At 40.6% G+C, this 20787-nt stretch overlaps 1 protein-coding gene across 2 annotated transcripts in view; it reads right to left on the bottom strand.

Annotated features, from left to right (window-relative positions):
- The window catches only part of LOC138744189 (hyaluronan-binding protein 2-like), a 39901-nt gene that overhangs the window by 7227 nt on the left and 11887 nt on the right, over positions 1-20787 (bottom strand). Inside the window, exons 3-9 of one of the 2 annotated variants that reach the window (XM_069899954.1) lie at positions 18338-18445; positions 15231-15347; positions 13471-13590; positions 10731-10905; positions 7547-7672; positions 3940-4034; positions 1804-2020 (exon numbers count right to left, since the gene is read on the bottom strand). In XM_069899954.1, coding sequence (XP_069756055.1) covers positions 1804-2020; positions 3940-4034; positions 7547-7672; positions 10731-10905; positions 13471-13590; positions 15231-15347; positions 18338-18445 — 958 coding nt within the window. The remainder of the gene's footprint in view (positions 1-1803; positions 2021-3939; positions 4035-7546; positions 7673-10730; positions 10906-13470; positions 13591-15230; positions 15348-18337; positions 18446-20787) is intronic. The other variant, XM_069899955.1, reaches the window with a different exon arrangement.

The raw sequence follows: 20787 nt of genomic DNA, 5'->3' as shown, positions 1-20787 counted from the left end.
GGGCCATCTATTCTGTTGAACATGTTTGCAAATGCTTCATTCACACATTGGATTCTGCTATCATTGAGGATGGGATACTCTTTGAAGTCATCTCCTCCTCTGAGATTTTTAATTGTTCTTTACCTGTGGGGGAACTACAGACTTTTGATCTGATTAGTCAGATGAGATCACTTAGCTCTGCCTGTTGCATGGTGTTTTTGCTATATAGCCCTCATGGAGTGGTGCTATGTCACTTTAATGGCACCACATCATGTTTAGGAATGCCTGAAATAGCTGCCTACACTCTCCATGATATTTTACCCACCAAAGTGAAGGCTATACCAGGGGCGTATCTAGGATAGGGTAGGTATGGCATGTGTCTAGGGTGCCACTTGAAGGGGGCACCCCAAGCACTGCCACCCTGGACATACAAGGAACACACACCTGTTTCTTCTATGTTCGGTACTGTCGTTCTCCTTCTTCATCCTAGTTTTTGCTCTCATTTATTCAACGCCAAATACAACACTTGTGAGAACTCCTTGTCGCCATTTTCCCATCCTTGCCATAGGTGTTATTTTGCATTGATACGCCCCTGGGCTATACAGCTCTGTTTGCGGCCAGTTCTTTCAAAATATTCCAAATTATGTCATAAAAGTACTTGGCTATCAACCAACTCCCCGTTAAGATGGATGATTAGCTGTCTAGAAGATGAGGAAATGTCTACTCTTCCTACATTACCACCACCACTTACTTAAGCATGTTACTTCCTCTTCAAACTCAGGCAAAGCCTCAGACCAGTTGGACAGTGGTCTCCAAATCACTAGTCCAGGCCTCAACGTTATTGGCCCATGAATGTATGTACTATCCTACTTCACCCTCGTAAGAATTTCCAAGTGAGCCCCTTTAACCCTTAATTTTTCATAGTGTTCTTAGCCTTTAAAAGTCATTTTGTACTTCTCTGACCCTTCAAAACTAAATTGTACATCTATTTACTAATAATTCATTTGAAATTTTTTAAAAATTAGATGACTGTCATATTTCTGATTCTAACTTCTGGTCATAAGTACCTTCCACATTTACTTCTCCCAGTGATGCAGAGGAGGCCATATGCCCCATCAGGTCCATGTCAGCTCCCTGAAGAGCAATCCCATTAGTCTCATTCTCCCTTGCTCTGGTCCCCTGTTTCCCTGCATGTTCATATCTTCAGCACCATTTTGATTCATCTTGCCAGAAGCCTTCACTAAGTGGTGATTGACTATGGCCGACTCACCTCCCAGCATATCTTTGATGCTGTGAGGAACCAGAACACCCGAGAAACCCCCCTGCAATGATCGAGAGAACCCTAAAGGCTCTGTGGGCACAGCTCCTGAGGTTAATGTAGAGGCCACATCCCCTGGTGCTGAGAGCCAGCAGAAACCACAAAATGCTGAAAGTAAGTTCATTTAAAATCACGCATTCTCCACCACACGTTCCCATTAGCGAAGAGCTGCTCAGCACGTTTGATAACCTCATGACACTTGGGCCCCTCTCACCAATGAATTGTGCCACTGGAGTATCACAGCTTTGCTATTGCCAGTTAATCAAAGCCAAATAGAAGCAGGTTCCAAACACCTACATGCACAACGAAACTTAAGAGAAAAAGTCCTCTGGCCTCAATAAAATTTAACACTTGTTATGAAAAATAATACATTCACTCTTTATCACTGACATGCTTTTGCAGTTTTTGTCAGAGAGACCTCTGGCTACACTTTGTATACTATATTTGGAAAGAGCGAACTATTGTCTTGGATAGTTTGCAAATTTTCCAATAAATAAAGCACATACCCCTCATAAATACAGTGCGCTGCGGTTAGAACCCAACATAAGTGGATTAAAGATCCTCCACAGATGTGTCTCCTCAACCGGATGGATACCTGCCAAGGGTTTGCATAAATATCCGTGTCTGCACCATGAAACATTTGAAGGACAAACTGAGGCTTCATCTCCGGGGCATTGTAGCTACTAATGCTAATTTCTTCATCAGAAGTCTCCGTTTCAGAACCTGGAACAGATTATAAAAGTCCAGACAGATTTGTACATGAAAACCCATCTAGAGGTGATCAGAAATAAAGATACCAATATCACAATTAAATATAGGTCATAATGTAAAGAAATATATATTTGACTGTTCACTGTTTTAGCATTGACATATTTTTCATTTTGATTTATATTTCAAGATTCAACTTAATAGATGTTTCAATTTCCTCTAGATGAGGAACTTTATATAAATTAGGATCATTAAAATGTGGCAATTAGAGTGTGGTAAAGGAAAGAAATCTGCTTAGTGTATTTTCCTCTCATGTGTACAAAGGCCTTAGCTTGTTCTCAAATGAACCAGCTGTATCATTGGGTACAGCTCTGAAAAGGAGAAAAAATATTATAAAGCTGTTTGCTGTAAGGTAATGAATCAGATGAGTGAATCTAATGGAATTAAGCACTTCCTATTGTGTAACCAAATGCAATGAATCAGTCTGATACATTTATATGTTGTCAGTAGTTCAGTCAGAAATAAGAAGGAAACCCACTGAAATGTTATGGAAAGCAAGAGAAAATGAACAGTAAATTGGCAGTTGGAGGTTCCTGCTAGAAAATCCTGGGATCATAAGGTGCAAGTGGAACACTCTAACAGTGTTTCAAAAGAGATTTAAGTGTCCTGGCCGACATTGCTATTGCAATAAATCCTTCACTTATATACATTTTCAAGCATGAAAAAATACCAAGACAGAAAAAGCATAGGTTGTACTTGCATCACGTCAGCAGGTAGGGTGGAAATGAGTCATGCAAAATGCTACAGCTTGGCAAATCACGAAATGAATTTTCCGGCTTCATTCAAGTTGACGGAATTGAACTTTAGAGACCTCTCATTGCAATAAGGTAGATCGATGAGTGTGGCACCATCCCCCACCTCCCTCCCCTGCCGTCAAAAAAAGAGAGTAACGCTCAGAGGCTTACATCATCTGTAGGTTCAATCTCTAGAGAGGCAAGTACAGGGTGCCAAGCATACACAGTAATAAATTAGCACGTGACCAGAGAAGTTGCCCTGTAGAGCATAAAGTGGTGGTTTGGGGGGGGGGGGGGTGTGGGGAACACACGATACGGTATATTTTACCCAGCAATAAAATAGAACCAATAATCCTTAGTCAAATGGAAGACTGCTCAGTGAAGAGTACAATAACCTTCCCCTCAATGAAGACATTAGGTCACCAACAATAGTACAACACAGGGACAGACCCTTCAGCCTCAATTTCTCCACTGAACATGATGCTCAGGTTAATCTCTGTAATTTGCCTATGATACACATCACCCTATACCCTGTATATGGAATATATTTAAATGATACTATTATTATCTACTTCTATTACTGCTGGCAGCAGGGACAGAACATACTCTCTATAAAATACTCACCCTGCATATCCTTCTTACCTTAAAGCCCACCTCCTCCAGTATGTTACATCTTTACCATTAAATAGGGGTTCTGACCGTCCACTCCATCTTATAAACCTACCAGGTCTCCCTCTGTTTCTGATACTCCAGATAAGACAACCCAAATTTGTCTAATCTCTCCCATCTAATTCACCAGGAGTAATTCAGTACCCTTTCCAAAGTCTCCACACCCTTCCTGTAATAGTGCAGGGCAGGAGTGGGTTGGGGGGGGGGGGGTGGGTGGTTACTAGCTGGTAGCAAACTGCTGGCCATAGTTTAGGACCATACGGGATGCAGTCAGATGAAAGTTTATTTTTACCTTTTCATACAAAATCTGAATATTCAGCAAATGATGTTGCATTCTCTTAATAATAATATTAATAAGAATCTTAAGAAAAAAAAAATCACACATTCTGAAGTGCTTTGCATCTACAGGAGCACCCTGTGCCTTGGTGAGCTTTGCGATGCGATACAAAAAAGTGTATGGGAAAAGCATACCACGTGAACAACTGCGAACTGCACAATCCTCGGAGATTACATTTCCAGCTGTATCGTGAATAAAGCACCAGGGCTGCCCTGCAATTTCAAAGTTCCTGAATAACAATTAAAAAAAACATAGAACTTAGAGAAAGTGTCAACATCTCTGTAGTGGCATTTTAAACACAATGACTTAAGTGCACGATTACTTTGCTTTTTTATTGACAGTTATAAACTTCCACTTTTGTCAAGCATTGCAGTTGCAGGGAATGCTGCTGTTGGAGAGCAGCAGCGATCACCAAGGATCCACACAACCCAGCACATGCTCTGTCATCAGGAAAGAGGTCTAGGTACCACAAGATTCAGGAACAGCTGCTACCCCTCCACAATCGGACTCCTCAACAACAAACTCAGTCAGGGACTCATTTAAGGACTCTTGTGCACTTTATTGACTTTTTAAAAATTCTTCGTGTATTGCAGTTTATTTACAATTGTTATTGGTTTACAGCTCTTTATTTGTTTATGTGCACGCAATGCGTACAGCATTACCAGAAAGTGGTAATTCCTCCTCAGTGCAGGAAAAAGAATTCGGGTTGTACGTGATGTCGCGTACGTACTCTGATAATAAAACAGTGGTAAATTAAAACTAGCTTTACTGAATTTAATTTCAGCATTAACATTGTGAATGAAAATGAAGAACACGGCAAATGCTAGAAATCTGAAATAAAAACAGAAACTGCTGGAAAATGCCAGTAGATCAGCACCATGTGTGGAAAGAAACTTTTCTCTTGAACTGAGAAAGTGAGAAACAAATTTGTTTAGGTAGCAGATAAGGTGGAGGATTGTTTGTAATTGTTTCTTATCTGCAATAAAAAGCTTTAATTTGCCTGCTATCCAAGCAAGTCAACTCATACAGCAGGTACTCCAATAGGAACAAATAAATAAATAAATAGACAACAGGGAAGGGTGTAGTGCTACAGTCTGGTAAGTAGTGCATGGTATTGAGCAAAGTACAAAAACATGGCGCATGCTTTTGAGAAAAATAACAAAGTAAAAATGAGGTAAGGCCAATAACCTTTCCTAGCGTGAGATCCATTTAAGCATGGGTATAACAATTGGTAGAACCAAGAAATTACTCTGATAGGGTGGAATGACATCCATTAGGAGCCAGTTAAACCTCTTTGCCTGTGTAATGTGTTGCTAATGTGGTACAGTCTGGCCTTACTAGGATGTGCCCAGCCTCAGAATATACAAAATTGAAGAGAAAGGGAAAAAAGTCATATGGGGTAAAAATGCCAGACCTGTTATAAACAGAAGGAAAGAGGAAATTACCTGAAGTTGGAGAAGGTGATAGTTTTTCAACTTTAAATAACTCCGTCAATTTTCTTTCATTTGTATATTCTTGTCTGCTGGGTGTTTCCCAGTAGGCCACATTGCACACTATTAGTGCAAAACAGTACCCAAACAAAGGAGCTAAACTGTTCCTTAATGGCCATATTTCTAGCTTTCTCAGGGAAATTCCCTTTGTTCCACATCCTGCGAGTTCTCAAGGCAAAAGCATTGCTGATGGTTGCATTGTCAGTTTGTTTGATGTCAATGGTTTTATCTACAGGTGAAGGGTAGCTTACTGAAGAGAGAAAACATTTTGGAAGAACCAGAGGCCATATAGGATTAAAGCCCCCATTTTCAAGTGGGTGCAGGAACAGAGAAACCTCTGATTCACCTATTCAAATCTTTGAAGATGGCTGGGCAAGCTCACACAGCTGTTAAATAAAAGCAGGATTCTTGCAAAAGCAAAGCTTGGTTATTCTGAGACTTGTAAATCAGCGGTGAGGATATTAGTTGGAACATTAGGCTTAAACTAGCAAAAAGCCATGAAGGCAGATTTTGCCTAAAATCCCAATTGGTTTACTAATGTCAGTCAGGGAAGGGAGCTTCACATCCATACATCTGTCTTCAATTCCACACGAGACCACTAACCCTCCGCCTTGAGGGTGATTGCAGATGTGAAATGAATACTACACTGAAGTTTTCCGCCACACCCTAAACAAAAGCCTCTGCAGAATCTATAGGCAACTATTCACATGCTCTGCAATTTCATCTCATGCCTGTTAAACTCTGCAGATAAATCTGGATTTTCCAATCGGTTCCACCAGATTAATGACTACCAGTCAGGCAGAACAGATTCAAAATCTCTGTTGATGTTTTGCCAATCCCATTTTCTGCTTATGCTTCTGACAGGCCCAGGCAGCAGAGCCCATTTTCTGGTAGCTGCAGTTATAAAGTGCCCTTCACATCTGTTTTAGGACATCACAAAGCATATTTTCACCAATGAAGGACTCTTGGCAGATTGTAACATTGGAAATGTGCTGCCCAGTTTGAACGGTGGGTTATCAGGGTAGATCATTAAATCTGGCGAGGGGCCCGGGTCCAAATAAACGGTCGCTGTTTACTTCTCTATGGATGCTGTGTGGCCTGCTGAGTTTTGCCAGCATGTTTGTGTATTGGACACGACCCCAGCATGACTTCCCTGTTGAAGATCATGAAATGAAGTGAAATGGAGCCATTATCTCATTGTCTAAAGTGCTTCAAACCTTTGACCTCATTGTTTCAACTTCATTCTCGTTTCAAGTGGGTCTCTTGAGCTTGGCTTTGAAAGAACGTTTGAATGTTCTTTTCTCAATATCCCTTCACTATTTTAGCTGTGGTCTATGATTTGCTTGTTTACAATTGTTGTAGTCGTCCAATTTAACTGTTTCCATTGTCAATCCTGGAGATACCGTGGAATTGAGAGCACCGCAAATGCCTGCTGAGGACATGGGCCCTTTAAACCAGTCGCACGTCAGAAAACTTCATTTGAAATGCACTTCCGGTCATGGCATGTGGACCCCCATCCAGGACTTGCCCGTCCTACCGAGCTTCAAGCTTTTAGACCACCAATAGGCCACAGGTTAGCAATTCTTCTTCTTGTGCATTCAACTCGCCACCTCTGTCATGGCAGATAATGGAAGGTCGTTGAGAAAATTTACAAGATACAAAACATGCACAAAATTAATATGACAGCAATTTCAATTAAAATCCATACTGCAAGTTTACCCTCTGTTACCTCTTGGTGCCAGTGAGTTAAATGTGACGTTGTAACTTCGGTTAGAGTAGTGTGTGTTTCCTCCATGTAGCTGGTCTTATGTGAGTCCCTGTGCTGCAGCTGGGCTCAGAGCGTCACATCATTTTTTTTATCTTCCTTTGAATTTTTTCTGTACATTGGGGGATCCATGGAAGTCCACGCCTAAGATGACAGCACCCTCTCTTGGCAGCCCAGCTCACGGTTGTGGGATTAACAGGGCATCAGAGTGGAAGGCCAACCCACCACCCCACCCCCCCATGCCCTCAACTGCAAAGGAGAAACCTGGGAAAGGACTCTTCAGAGCAGAAAGCCATAGCAGCGGACCACCGAGGGGCTCAGTGGCTGAAGGATCCATGCAGGCTGCTGGAGGCAGGCTTGTGGGAGGCAGGTACCAGATCAGATTCACGAGAGCGGCGATGGTGTATAGGGCTCCTGAGGGGCCTCAGATGTTGACAGCTTTCTAATCGTATCAGGAGTTTACAACCGGAAGCCAAGGATAGTGACCTGGATGCCAGTCGCCACTGGAACAGATGCGATGTGGCAGCATCAGAGAAGGTGGTAGGATTTATGGACATTCGATGTCTCTGAAGGGCACTCTTTTTCTTCTCTTTCTCTTCTTGATTGAAGTGCCTTTAGAGTGAAGAATATTTGTAGATTTGCATGCATGACAATAAATGAACTTTGAACGTTTTACCTTTTGTGACATAAAAAAATTGATCACAAGCTACAAAAATGACATACCAAGCTCCCTTGGGATTTAGATTGGTTCAGTGAATGGACAAAGATGTGGCAAATAGAATATTTTGTGAACTTTGTGAAATTAACTATTCTGTCAGAAAAGAAAAAAAACTGCAATGAGGAATAAAGAGCTCACGATCTAGGTATCCTCGTTATTCAGAAAAGGGTTATTGAAAGTGAAATTAAACACAACAGCATGGAGCATCTGCTGTAGTGAAGAGAATCAGGCCAAGGCTCCCTGCTCAAAGTTCAAAGCTAGAAAATGAGTAAGATTTTGTTACTCCTTCCAACAAAATCTCAAGTGCTCAGCTATCAATTTAGAGCATCCTGTACCTGGTGCTCTCTTCTTCCGGCTAAAGGAGTAGACCAACATACCCACTGAACTGCTGTGTTTAACTTAAATGCTTCAATTGGCAATGTTTTTGGATTCCTTGGTACATAATCAATGTCGTTCCGCGTCTTCTGTATAGAAGGAATTCAGTCAAATCTCAGAGCTGTATCATGTCTGAAAGTCAAGTCTAACTAACTACATTGGCATAAAAATAATTGAACATAAATGTGAATCTTTGATTAATTATTATCTTAATGCTTTGGACTCCAGCCATTTTTTATTCTTTCATAGCATATACTCCGGATTGGGTCCATGGATAAACTACCGTACGAACACCAGCTAGTGGTTGGGTATAAAAGGTCCCAGAAAACAGAGTATATATGCTTGCTGGTAGTCCCTGATAACGGGGGCGTGGAGTCCAAAGGGTTAAGAGTGTTTTTAAATTGGATAAACTGGCCCACTTTTCAATAAAATTATTTTTTTCTGAAGTAGATGCACGAGGGGCATCTGGTAATGTGCCAGGAGATACAAACCTGTTACATTCATTATGAAAATAAGCTTATTGTACTGCATCCTAAATTCTTTTGCCCTGTAGGACCACTGACATTCTAACAACCAACAAGGAGCGATAAAAGCACGCCACATGAAATGAGCCACATTATTCCTTGGGAGCAATAAATTGACAGGGAGGACTAATCTTTCAGGGAAGTAAAAAGGTGCTTACCACACTAATCATTCTTTTTTCATCTTCTGTAGCTGATTGATCCTATTTCCCACCCAGTCATTTTAATAAAGAATAGGTGAAGGAATCATGGACAAGCAAATGAAGGCAGAAAGACGTCTAACAGTATTCACTGGTGAATAAGGTTGTCAAAAACCAATGATTTGCTGTATTGCAACACCAGAAAGATAGGTTCTCAATGATCATATATGCTATTTTATGTTCCACTTTCAACAGTTACCTGCATCATAAATATGAATAATTGTCTGAAATTAATAATTCAACATGACACTTAAAATCACCAATGCCTGAAGAGGGCGCACAAAATCAGTGAACCGCTGCGGACTCGAAAGGCCAACATGTTTCCGCTCCGTAAATGGTTATATGGTTATGGTCAATTTATCAATCTTCATTAGTTCTCCACAGGTGCATGAGGTCAATTCAAAACACAGCGCATTTAGAAGACAAAAGGGCAAGTCCGAACCAAACAGCATGGCAAGAGGAAAGTTGGAGATGTTGGAGAGGCCGCAGTTACAATTAAGAAGAATGGCATTTTTAAAACAGCAAGGTACCCAAGGGTTGAGCACGGAGTAGAAGGGGCTTTCTAGTTTAGATTGGTATTGTTTAATCTCTTTCTTTGGCTTGGCTTCGCGGACGAAGATTTATGGAGGGGGTAAAAAGTCCACGTCAGCTGCAGGCTTGTTTGTGGCTGACAAGTCCGATGCGGGACAGGCAGACACGATTGCAGCGGTTGCAGGGGAAAATTGGTTGGTTGGGGTTGGGTGTTGGGTTTTTCCTCCTTTGCCTTTTGTCAGTGAGGTGGGCTCTGCGGTCTTCTTCAAAGGAGGTTGCTGCCCGCCAAACTGTGAGGCGCCAAGATGCACGGTTTAATACATCAAATCCATTTACGCATTAAGTAACCAAAGATATTAAGACAAAAACGAACTTGGTTAATGGTTACACTGGGGCAGTTGACTGGCAATGACTAGCCAAGCTGAAATTCCAGTAGCCCTGACCAAGGACAGCGAGAGGCTCTGGAATGTGTGTTGCTGATCCTGGCTGTTAACTTCCAGCAGTCTGGTTTCCCTATAGTCATGTGATTTACAGGAATTAGGGAAATCAAAACTCTAAAAATACCTGAGAGCAGGGTGGGGTGGGGGGGGGGTCACATCGGTGTGATTGGTCCCCAATATGGTGCATCATATAGATGGACATTGCTTAGCTTAATACTGATGGGATGATGCTTGTTGCCTAGGAGATGATTGTTTGGAGATTGGTTAATGTCTGGTAGCATTGGAGAATATATTCTTTGTACGTTCAGGGAGATCCTTGATGGACTTCCCACAGGCCTGTTTAAGGGAATTGACTAAAGAAAAGTTATATGAGTCCTTCATTCCTCAGGAGAGTAAACTGTTGATTCAGATCTTAACCCAGAACCTGGATCGAGAATTGACACTAATCCTCCACAATGGTGGCTAAGTGACCAGCTCTCCTGCAGTGGAAGGTATGGGGAAAAACAAGTTGGACGAAGGTTGGACATGAGGTGGGATCAGCAGAAAGGACAAAGACACCAAGAAAAGACAAGGCAAGGCTATGGATTTGAATCAAGAACTCAACCTGCTGCTTGGATCACCTTGGAGAAGGTGGGGGCTATTGAAGGCCAGGCCATGTTCTACAATGTTAGATAAGGTCGCGTTTGTGGGGTATTGAGGCATAGAGACCACTTGGAAGGCTTGCAATTCCCTTCTGTACTTAAGTCTGTAATGTTTGATGAATAAGTGTTCTGAAATGTCTACATGGGATGTAGATAAAGCTGATTAGAAATTTCAATTCAGTGAAAATTAATGCATTGACTAATCTAAATCTCACCATACACTATAAGTCAAATGTCAGTTTACCTGCAGTAGTTATGATCTTCATCTTTGCTTCCATTATTTTGCATCTCAATAATCATTTCTGGTGACAGAAGTAAATGTGAACTCCAATACAGACATGGCTCTCCATTTCTGGCTTGGCTGACGTGTCCTTGGTATGTGGTACCATTAGTGTAGTCTCTGTAGCAATCATCCATTCCTAGAGAAGCAAATCATGGATTAACCACTTTATACAGAAATGGGAGGCTCTGAGTTTTTGCCCTGATTTTTAGGGAGAAAAGAATGCAAGATTCTTCTGTACCTTTATTTGTGTGTGGTATAAATTCTGTCAATAATTAACTGAAACCTTCATTAGTGAATGTAGTCAATACAAGTATTATCTTTTTATTACTCCTAGTGAAGCCATTGTCCACCTTCCACTGCAATGCCCCCTTGCCAGATCATAATCAATAAACTAACTGCATCAAAGGGGCTCCTTAACCAGTTTTTCACCAAAGAGATGTTAATTATTCATTAGACCTTTCAGCCTCCTGGAAATAGTGGAGACAGGATGGGCCTACCCCATGTTATTGTCAGGGAGAGAATCATCTAGGACAGTGGTTCTCAACCTTTTTCTTTCCACTCACATACCACTTTAAGTATTCCCTATGCCATTGGTGCTCTGTGATTTGTAAGGGATTGCTTAAGGTGGGATGTGGGTAGAAAGTGGGTGGAAAGGTTGAGGATCACTGCTCTAGACCCAAATGTTACTGAAATATTTTGCTTGAGAAAAATTGTCTTTGCCCCTTTTCCTTTGGAGTTATGAAACTGTACGCATAACGAATCAATTCGGGATGATTAAAACAGTGCTTTTCAAACTTTTTCTTTCCACCCACACACCACCTTAAGCAATCCCTTCCTAATCGCCGATGGCATAGGGAATACTTAAAGTGGTATATGAGTGGAAAGAAAAGGTTGAGAACCACTGATCTAGGAGAATCAATGGGGGTAGATCTCAGAGACACCTTCCACCCACAGAAATGACCTGGACAAATATTTGAAATGACCACTAGCAGTCTTTCATGGTGCATGGACATTTTGGTGCAAGATTTTCTTATTCTGAGCACTGATTCATTCACATCCAGCTTATACAACTATTGTCAGCAGAGAGTAATGCCGAAAGTTGTTTCACATGGATGATTTCCATCCACTTGGGTCGAAATAAAATGGGGGCTGTTCATTCAAGAGCTTGACTATTAAGTGTTGAAGGGTCACAATGCATAATGTTAAAAAGGACCCATCCCTGTAAGCAGGAATTCACAGAAAGACTGTGAAGAAAAAGATGAGGGAGAAAAAAAAAGGAAATTTAAAAAAAAGGTCCTCCTTTTGCCCACCTTGTCCCAGAGAGCCTGCTCACTCTGAATCCTTATCTTTCCAATTATTGCCAAGACATCAACTTCACGACTCCCCTCTCTTATTCCAACCTCAGCCTCTCTGGATGCTCTGCCCTCCCCTCTCTCCACATAAATCCCAAACCAAAATACATATATTTTTTAAAACCCAGGGTTTTACTTCACAAGCCCACCTCTCACATACTCAATGCCTACCCCACATGGTCCTCATGCTCAACCCTGACCCCACCTTGAATCTTCAAACATTTTGCTGCAGCCAATACTAGATTCCAATGGACTTTTGTCTGGTCATAACACTCCTCTTTATGGATCACCATTAGAATGCAAAAGGGAACACCTAGTCATTAAAAGTACCATGAGATTCAAGTCCCTTGGACTTCCAGCTCATTAGCCTCAGGACCTAGAACTGCTGGAATAGGCTTTTGACTCTTGTATTAAGGAAGTTATTGACTTTGTTTTTGTTTCCATCAGACCAGGACTCATTCACAGGAGGATGCAAAGGTTTTTGCTACAGGTTTACAAAGACATCAAATTCGTCCTTAGAAATAGCCCTCTGGCAACGTCCTTTGTTGGGAAGGCTCTCTGTCAGAATGCGCCCCTACCCGAACTGAAGAACTCCCTCCTACACTATGTGCGATGTGATGCACCAATCACATTGGTAAACCTATGAACAGCCTTTCTCCCCTCAAAAATCAATGGCAGGTGGAACAATACTCCCAGCAGCTGGAGAGTTTAAGGACTGCCTGATGAATTTTCAGTTCTTAAAGTTCCAGTCGTGAGAATTCCAGCTAGTAAAGCTTGTAAGGTAGTGGAATTGCACAATAGAAACAGTACCAACAAATCCTGCAAGTATTTGCAAGCTTTTTGAAGCCGCATTATTGGGAGACAAAAGTCAGTACCAAGTTCTGGACCAGTGTCTCCACTAATATAGCACTCATCTTTTTCTCAGGATTTTGGACTAGGACTTGAAACTACAACCTTCTGCCTCAGTTATGAGAGAACTATTAACTGACTCCAAGGAGATCCATCCTCTCTTCTTCATTGGTATTTGCAACTACTCATTGCAATAGGCAAATGAACTCGTGTATGAATTCAGAGCAGGTGTAGTGTATTCATCTCATCAAGCTTGTTCTGCCATTTAACAAAATTGTGGCTGTTCTGAGAGTAATCTCAGCTCCCTGTTCCCACCCATCTCTTGCTTATTAACAATGATCTAAGTCTGCCTTAAAAATATTCAAATTTTGAGAAAGAGAACCCCAATGACCCGCAGCCTGCAAGAGCAAAATTTTTGCCGTATCTCTGTTATAAAATATCTAACTCCTTATTTTTGAATTGCAACTCCAGTTTTAAATCCATGAAGATGGTGTCCTTACCTACTTCACAAAGTTCTCCCTCGTATAGGTCTGAGCACAAGCACTGGAATCCTGTGCCATCCTCTGTTTGCATGCATGTTCCTCCGTTATGGCAGGGGTTTGGTTCACAAACAGCACTAGCTAAAAATCAAAGAACCATAGAGCATCCTTAATGCCAAATTGCAAAGCATTTAACTTACTCGGTATTTATAAATGCTAATGTCTCTCCTTCACGACTGAATGAGCCCATAATCCTACTTCGTGTTGTAAAGCCACATCCAGTGGGCAAATGGGCCACTCAACCACTTAAAGGTTCACTTGAATATTACAGAATACAGCCTTGGGCATCAAATAATTGGCTTGAGTTCTTCTCCCCATTTCTTTCTACACAGTGACCACTTTTGCAAAGCAAGGCAGGCATCAGCAAATTCAATCAACATAGATTATTAAAATGCCATGCACAGGTGCAGAAAACAAGCCAGCCAGCCAGTCACCTGCTGGCTGGATGCAGTGGGCTGATGAGCAAGAAGGTCACAGTTAAAAGACCATGGGTTGCCAAACAGGCTATACAAATAGCAGTTGCTTGGAAGTCCGACTCCTACTTGAACATTGAATGTTGGAACACAGAAATGCAGATCTGTGTTCCCCTGGAAAAAAATTACCTACAACCTAAGGAAGGACTGGCAACCCTACTTGAACTGCACAGGGGCGCACTTGTAATGTGCACCGCTGTGCCTTGCCGCACTGCCCTGCCCTTACAATTCGCCCCTCCATTGGTGAGGGAGTGGAGGGGATCCATCCTTTTCTAGCCAGGGAAAGCCATGGGAAAAGGAAGATAGCCTATGGGCTGGCTGCCGTGATAAAAATGGTTGGGGTGGTGTCAAATGTTATGAGTGTTAAAAACAAAGATGAGTATGGAGGAACAGATCTACTAACTACAGTCTACAAGAGAATTGGTTGATAGAGAAATCTTCCACTCCATCCATCAATTCTAGCCATGCATGTGTAATAGGACAGACCTATTTTCCATCTTTTATCCTACTAAAAGCCATTTACAGTAATAATCCTCTAATTCCCAGCTCAGTTTTCCTTACAGAGCTCCCTCTGTAATACACACCAAGAAAATGTTGTAATTTATTTAATAAACTATTCTGGTCGAATTGGGTTAAAGTTTGTGTCTCATCCACCATAAATGAGACATGACATGAACATTGCCAATCCCACCTTCGGCTCTTGCTGAATTGAGAAATGATCTCCACTTTTTTTAAATTGTGGGCATGATTTGCAGTTTTTAAAACAGGATCTGGTTCCTTTCAAACTCTCAAAATAATCAACAGTGGGAATATGAGATTCTCCCTCAAATGATTGGGCTGGAGGCAGATTTAAATCAGACTGGCACAGTTGAGTGAGCAGCGCACCGTAACGCTTTCCAAATCTGCAACAGACCTGGGATTAAAAACATCAAGAGGTAGGAAGGTTACATTTCCAAGATGTAGCTCAGTTTACCCTCAAATCTGTTTCGTGTCACTTCTGGTTGCTTCGAGTCATTGACTGTTAAGATGTTGAAACAACACCAACCCATTTTTTTGCTCTAGTTATGGTTGGTTCTTGATTATCTTCAATTGCCACTGAACAATTTTTTTTGCAAACAAGTGGATGCGAAAGATTAAAAATTGTATTAGTACACATGCATTTAGAAATGCTGAGAAATAACTTTAAATTAGGAAGCAAAATAAAGATTATACATACTGGCAAGTTCCCAGTCAGAAGAAAAAGCTTACCGTTGGTACATGTTGGAAGCTGATAAGGATGTCTGCATTTACATTTATAATAAGGAGGTACAATTGTGATGAGGCAGTTTCCATGGCTGCATGGGTTATTCTTACAAGGGTCATTCTCTGGAAAAGAATAAATTAAGCATGTCGTCCATTGTCTTTTACTTGAACAGAAACCAATTGCATTTGTACTTTACATGACGTGATTATGCAGTCCAGTCCTTTCATAGATTCCAAATTTAATATTGCTATATTTCACTACTTTTTGAACAAAACCAAAAGGGATCAAAAATAATAAAAATCTGAAAGTTTCTGGCAAAATCAAAGAGAGAAGAAATGAAAGTTATTTGATTTTTTTTATCGATTTGGAGACAGGAGCTGGTATTTTCGACCCAGTGCGGAAGTGAGTGAGATTTCTATCAAAAGCAGAATACCAAGTTAGAATCCAAGCACAGACTTTCCTTGTATCACAAACCATGCTTTTATGTTAAATTTACACCCAATAATTTTTTTCAACAGTGGCCCTACAGGAGATTGTAGGATCACTGACACTGGATAATGAAGATATTGCTTTCTGAACGCTTTTGGGTGTATTCCATGGATTTTAGGCTGCTGATCATAAAAATCACCGTAACATTTTCCTATTGGTCAGTAACAATCGTGGTGAAAGGGGAAAAGTTTCATCAGGACATTGCAACCATGGAAAAGTGATATCAGGGCAATGCTGGCCGACTATTGTTGGACACCGACACGAGGGGATCAGATGCTGAGTACAAACGAAAATCAGTGGGAAAATATTTTTAGGTCAGTTGAACTAACACAATGTGTCAGCATCATTAAGCAATTAAACAGGCTAAATTCAACAAAAGTCAATTTAATGTTTCTCCAACTTCCTATGTGATACAGCAAATCTAAAATTATCATTGTGTTCTGCTTGAAATTGTCTATCATGATCCCCGATTTTTAGTCAGGAATCAAACCTTTTGAAAAACTTTGTTGTCATGTGTGATTGAACAAGTTAGTTACATGAGGTTGGTGGGTACCTCATGTGCTACATCCTGTTGTTCCTTCATGCTAAAAACTCCTGTGTGCAAGTTGAGTCAAAGTCTCAATCTTGGTCTTTGTTCCGCAAACAAGAGATCAATCTACATCATAGAATTTATAAAATTTTGGCCTCCAGAGTTTGAGGTCCAGACTAAGTTTGACTATCCAATTCGATTGATGCAAATCTCTTTTGAGTCTGGTATTTTTCTTCTCTTAGCTTGTCAGTACAGTGTATCAGACTCCAGATGAATTTTAACTCTCTCGTAGAAGAGAGGAAAGAACTCTCTGATCCAACCATCTTCATGCCAATTGCCTTATGACGTGTAGTCACCTTGTCGTGGTGGAGCAGCTTGTGTGGTCCTGTGATCCCGAGAGTGATGCTGTCTGGAGCTGTGCTCCAGGTCAGGTTACCCATGGCGGTAAGATAGAGGGTGAGATCCCTGACAAAGAACAATCCAGCCAAGTTCTCAATGGTGGAACAGGAGGACAAAGTTGCTCTGAACTCAACAGCTGTGAAGGCGGGTGAAGGCTGCAATAAATTCATCAGATCCAATCATCGTGGTTTCCATGCCATTGGAATTAGATGGTTGATTTGTGAAGTATCGTGTGCTTCTTAGAGTGCAACATCAAGTACAGATTAAACAAATACATGCACAGGTGTCTTTGCTCTGTGGATCAACAGAATGAAGGCCATCATCCTTGACTCAAGGGATAGCTGTGACATGGTCAAAGAAAGCCAGGTTTAGGCCGACTCTTGGCTTAATTTTTAGCCAATTAGTTGCACTACAGTTCAAGTAAAGTTCAAAGAAATTTGATGTCTTTATCTTCCTAAAAGTAACCACATAAAAAGGAAACCATAATGTAAAAAAAAAATGGGAGGAAGCTTTGCAAAATGAAGTCATACTGGTGCGGGCTTTGGGGTGAGGTATGCACCAGTAATGACGATCTTTGCCATCAACTCGGAGGAAGTTACCCACAAAGCTTTAGTGATGTCTGTGACAAGGATTTCACTTTTGCTGATACCTTTTGTGGTCTCGTGTCAATTCAAAATGACTCTGAGGATCCAGTAGCTGCATTATTATCAAACTGGTTGAGCAGAAAATCACATCAAAGAAATCTCAAAGGAGTGAAAAGCGCATAATTTTTAGTTATTGTTGAAAACATTTTACAAGCTGCAAAATGAAGCGTGGAATATATTCATGCAGCTAATTGTGAAGTATCATAAATAAAGATTCTTTTTAAATGTGACATATTCACTTGAGGGAATTATAACCCACACAAATGGAAATCCATATTTTTTTTAGATTCAGAAAATTTGCCAGGGAGAAATTATGGCTTAGCCCACCAATGTAAATTAATGTAGTCCTCATTCAAAAATGTGGAATCTTTTCAGTGAAGTTTACAGTGATGTTCATATCTATTCAAGTTATTTCTCTTGATAAGGCAACAAAGCATGGACCCAGTTGGAGGGATGGAATCCTTGACAGTCCTATCAGAATTTCTTGAATTAACTGCACATACATAGAAAATCCAATTTTTCTGACAGTTTTACCGAGCGATAAGGATGAACACTGACAGTTTTACTCTCATAGCAATAGCACAATTCAATGTATTTTTTTAATGATTTGCTAAAGCTAACCCTAGCAGCTTTTCTTGGAAGGACTTTGGATGAAGGTAGACAATAATTTATCATGCATAAAATAATTTGAGATCAATAAAAGTAGAATATGAACTTATTTTTCCAACTTCCACTTCTACTGATTTGAAAAAGCAAGGAAGTGTAGATGCTTGAAAGCTGAAATAAAAACAGAAATACCAATATACTTAATAGACCAGTCAGCATCTGTGGGGAGAAAACCTGTTCCTCTCTCTGCCGATCTTGCCTTTCACGACAAAGGATTAATAGTGAATGATTAATTGCTTTACCAACTATAACAGAGTTAAAGAAAAAATGTTGCATTTCTAAGAACAACCATTTGAAAATTGTTTATTTCAATTCATTGTGGTAAATTGTTTAACCATGTTTAACAAGCACCATTGGAAAGTGATATTTTAGCATTGATAGTTACCTATTTCACAAGAGGTTCCATTGTATAGGGTCAGACAATGACATTCAAAACCATTTTCTGTCTGCTCACAGGTTCCACTATTCTGGCAAGGGTTTGGCTGGCAGTTATCTGAAAGATTCATAAAACATTTATTGTAAGCCTTCACCAAATAAACTAAAGTATTGATCTTGAATGGGATCTTGACATTCCTGTTTGAGAAAGGTCCTGTAATTTTTTTTCCAGTGGCCTGTAATACCTTTTGTTTTATCACTTATGCTTTACTCAAAGCACAAGATTGCAAAATGTTTTTTTTTTCTGATGATAACTGTCTAAAACAGCACCTAATAGCCTGAATCCACCTGAGACTGTCTGATCTCGGAAGCTTGGGCCTGGTCAGTACTTGGAGGGGAGACCGCCCAGGAACACCAGGTGCTGCAGGTTTCTGTGAGGGGCGCTGGACAAAATGATGACTCTCTGTCTGCCTTCCGGTAGACAAGAGTTAAAGAATTTCATTCTAAATGTGTTATTATGTGACAATAATGGGACCTTTAAATTCATTTATTGGCGAAATGGGGCTTCTAATGTAATCAATATTCCATCAGGTCGAGAGCAGGCGTCTTGAACAAAAGAAACTGCAGTTCAGAAATTGGGTCCATATTTTCTAAGCAAAGAAGCATTTCTTGAAGTAAAACTGGCTAAGTACACCAAGTACATATGCACAATTCACCTAACATTTTCCCAGAATCAGTCACGTTTCCACCATTGGTAGCATAAACTGGAACATCTGGGGACAGTTTATGATTATTGTTAAATTGGGAGAGCATTGCTCAGGTATCAGCAACGAGGTGGCAATTTAACTCATTTATTCTCCCAATAGTCATGTTGAGAATCAAGGCCAATTTTCACTTCATCATTCAAAACGCTGAGACGTGTACTATTAATTAAATTGGAACCAGAGTTTTCATGACCTGTTAATACCAATATATCAATGAGCTTGTGATGTCAGCTTATCAAGATTCAAGTGTGTCAAAGAATAATTATTTTTTCTTCTTGTCCCACATTCTTGACATTTAGAGATACAGTACAGTAGCAAGCCCTTCCAGCCCACAAGCCCATCCCACCCAAATACACCAATTAACTGACAAACCCCGTATGTTTTTGAAGGGTGGCTAGAAAGAGGAGCACCAGCTCGTTCACGAGCCAAATGTTGAAACTCTTTACGGACAGCGCCGAATTTGAACCTGGGTGGCAAGTGTTGCCAAACCATTGTACTGACTTCTGCACTAACTGTGTTGCCTTTTTAAGAAGAAAGCAAAGGGAGGAAATAGAAAACTTTTTTTTTTAAACTTTATTTAAGATTTTATAACATGAATAAAATAGAAAGTTACAGTAAAAAGATTAAACGTAAGAAAATAAAAATTACAGTACTACATCGGCAGACTAAATAAACTAAACCCCCCCCCAATAATTAGTACACATTAATGACCTAGCTTAAAGTTAGTCTAACCCCCCCCAAGATAAAGAGTGAAAGAGTGAAGAGTTAATAAAATGAACAATATTATATAAAAAAAGGCCCACTTACACAAAAAAAAGATAAAACATAACAAATAAAGATACTACCAACAAAAAAAGTTATCAATACTAAAATATCAGACTTAAAAACATATTTAAATCAAACTTAAATGCGTATATTTAGCAAACGGAGTCCACTTCAAGGAAATAGAAAACTTGATGAAAGCTAGAAAGACAAATCCTCCTCCCAAGCAGCAGGACAAAGAGAAATGAGTGGAAATTCCATCTACCCACGGAAGTTCGTGATGACATGAAACTTGTTCGTGAGGATCCAAAATCCTGATGCGTGAATGTTGCCATTATCTAGGCCAGCCATTCGGTGATGACCCCCCCCCCACCCCCCGCCACCTCTCCAGGACATTACTCAAATTTATGGGCCCCCTTCCCTGTGAAGCCGTCAAGTTTTGGTTTCTTCTGTGATTCTCTCCTAAAGACTGCATTAAAAAAAAACATTAAAAATTATTTATGTTATGTGAGGTGAAAAGAAAACAAAGCTTTTACTTAAATGTGTTCTGGCCCCAGAGGTGCTGTATGGCCCTGTTGAGGATGGCTGATCTGGGTCGGAGGGGATCAGCAGTCCATTTTATCAATCGTCAGTAAGAAGCTTGCTCCTTACTTTACACTTTGGTGCAGATGTATTGTGAAGGGTCGTGGCTGTCATGTGAAAGCACTGCCCATTACCTGGTCGGAAGACACACCACCAACAAATCAAGGTTTGGCTCCACTCCACCCATCAATGCACACCTGACCATTGGCCCTGTTAAGTACTTTTGTAATTAATTAACCTTTGCTGGCTCCGAGCCATTGATCGCTGTAGATGACTTGGGATGGACTCCCCAGTCCTCCAGTACTATAAAAGGGCACCACGTGTGCTTGCTTCTCTCTCTTTTTGCCATCTT

This window comes from Narcine bancroftii, chromosome 10, assembly GCF_036971445.1.
Source record: "Narcine bancroftii isolate sNarBan1 chromosome 10, sNarBan1.hap1, whole genome shotgun sequence".
Lineage (NCBI taxonomy): Eukaryota > Metazoa > Chordata > Chondrichthyes > Torpediniformes > Narcinidae > Narcine > Narcine bancroftii.
This window is presented reverse-complemented; position numbering and strand designations above follow the sequence as displayed.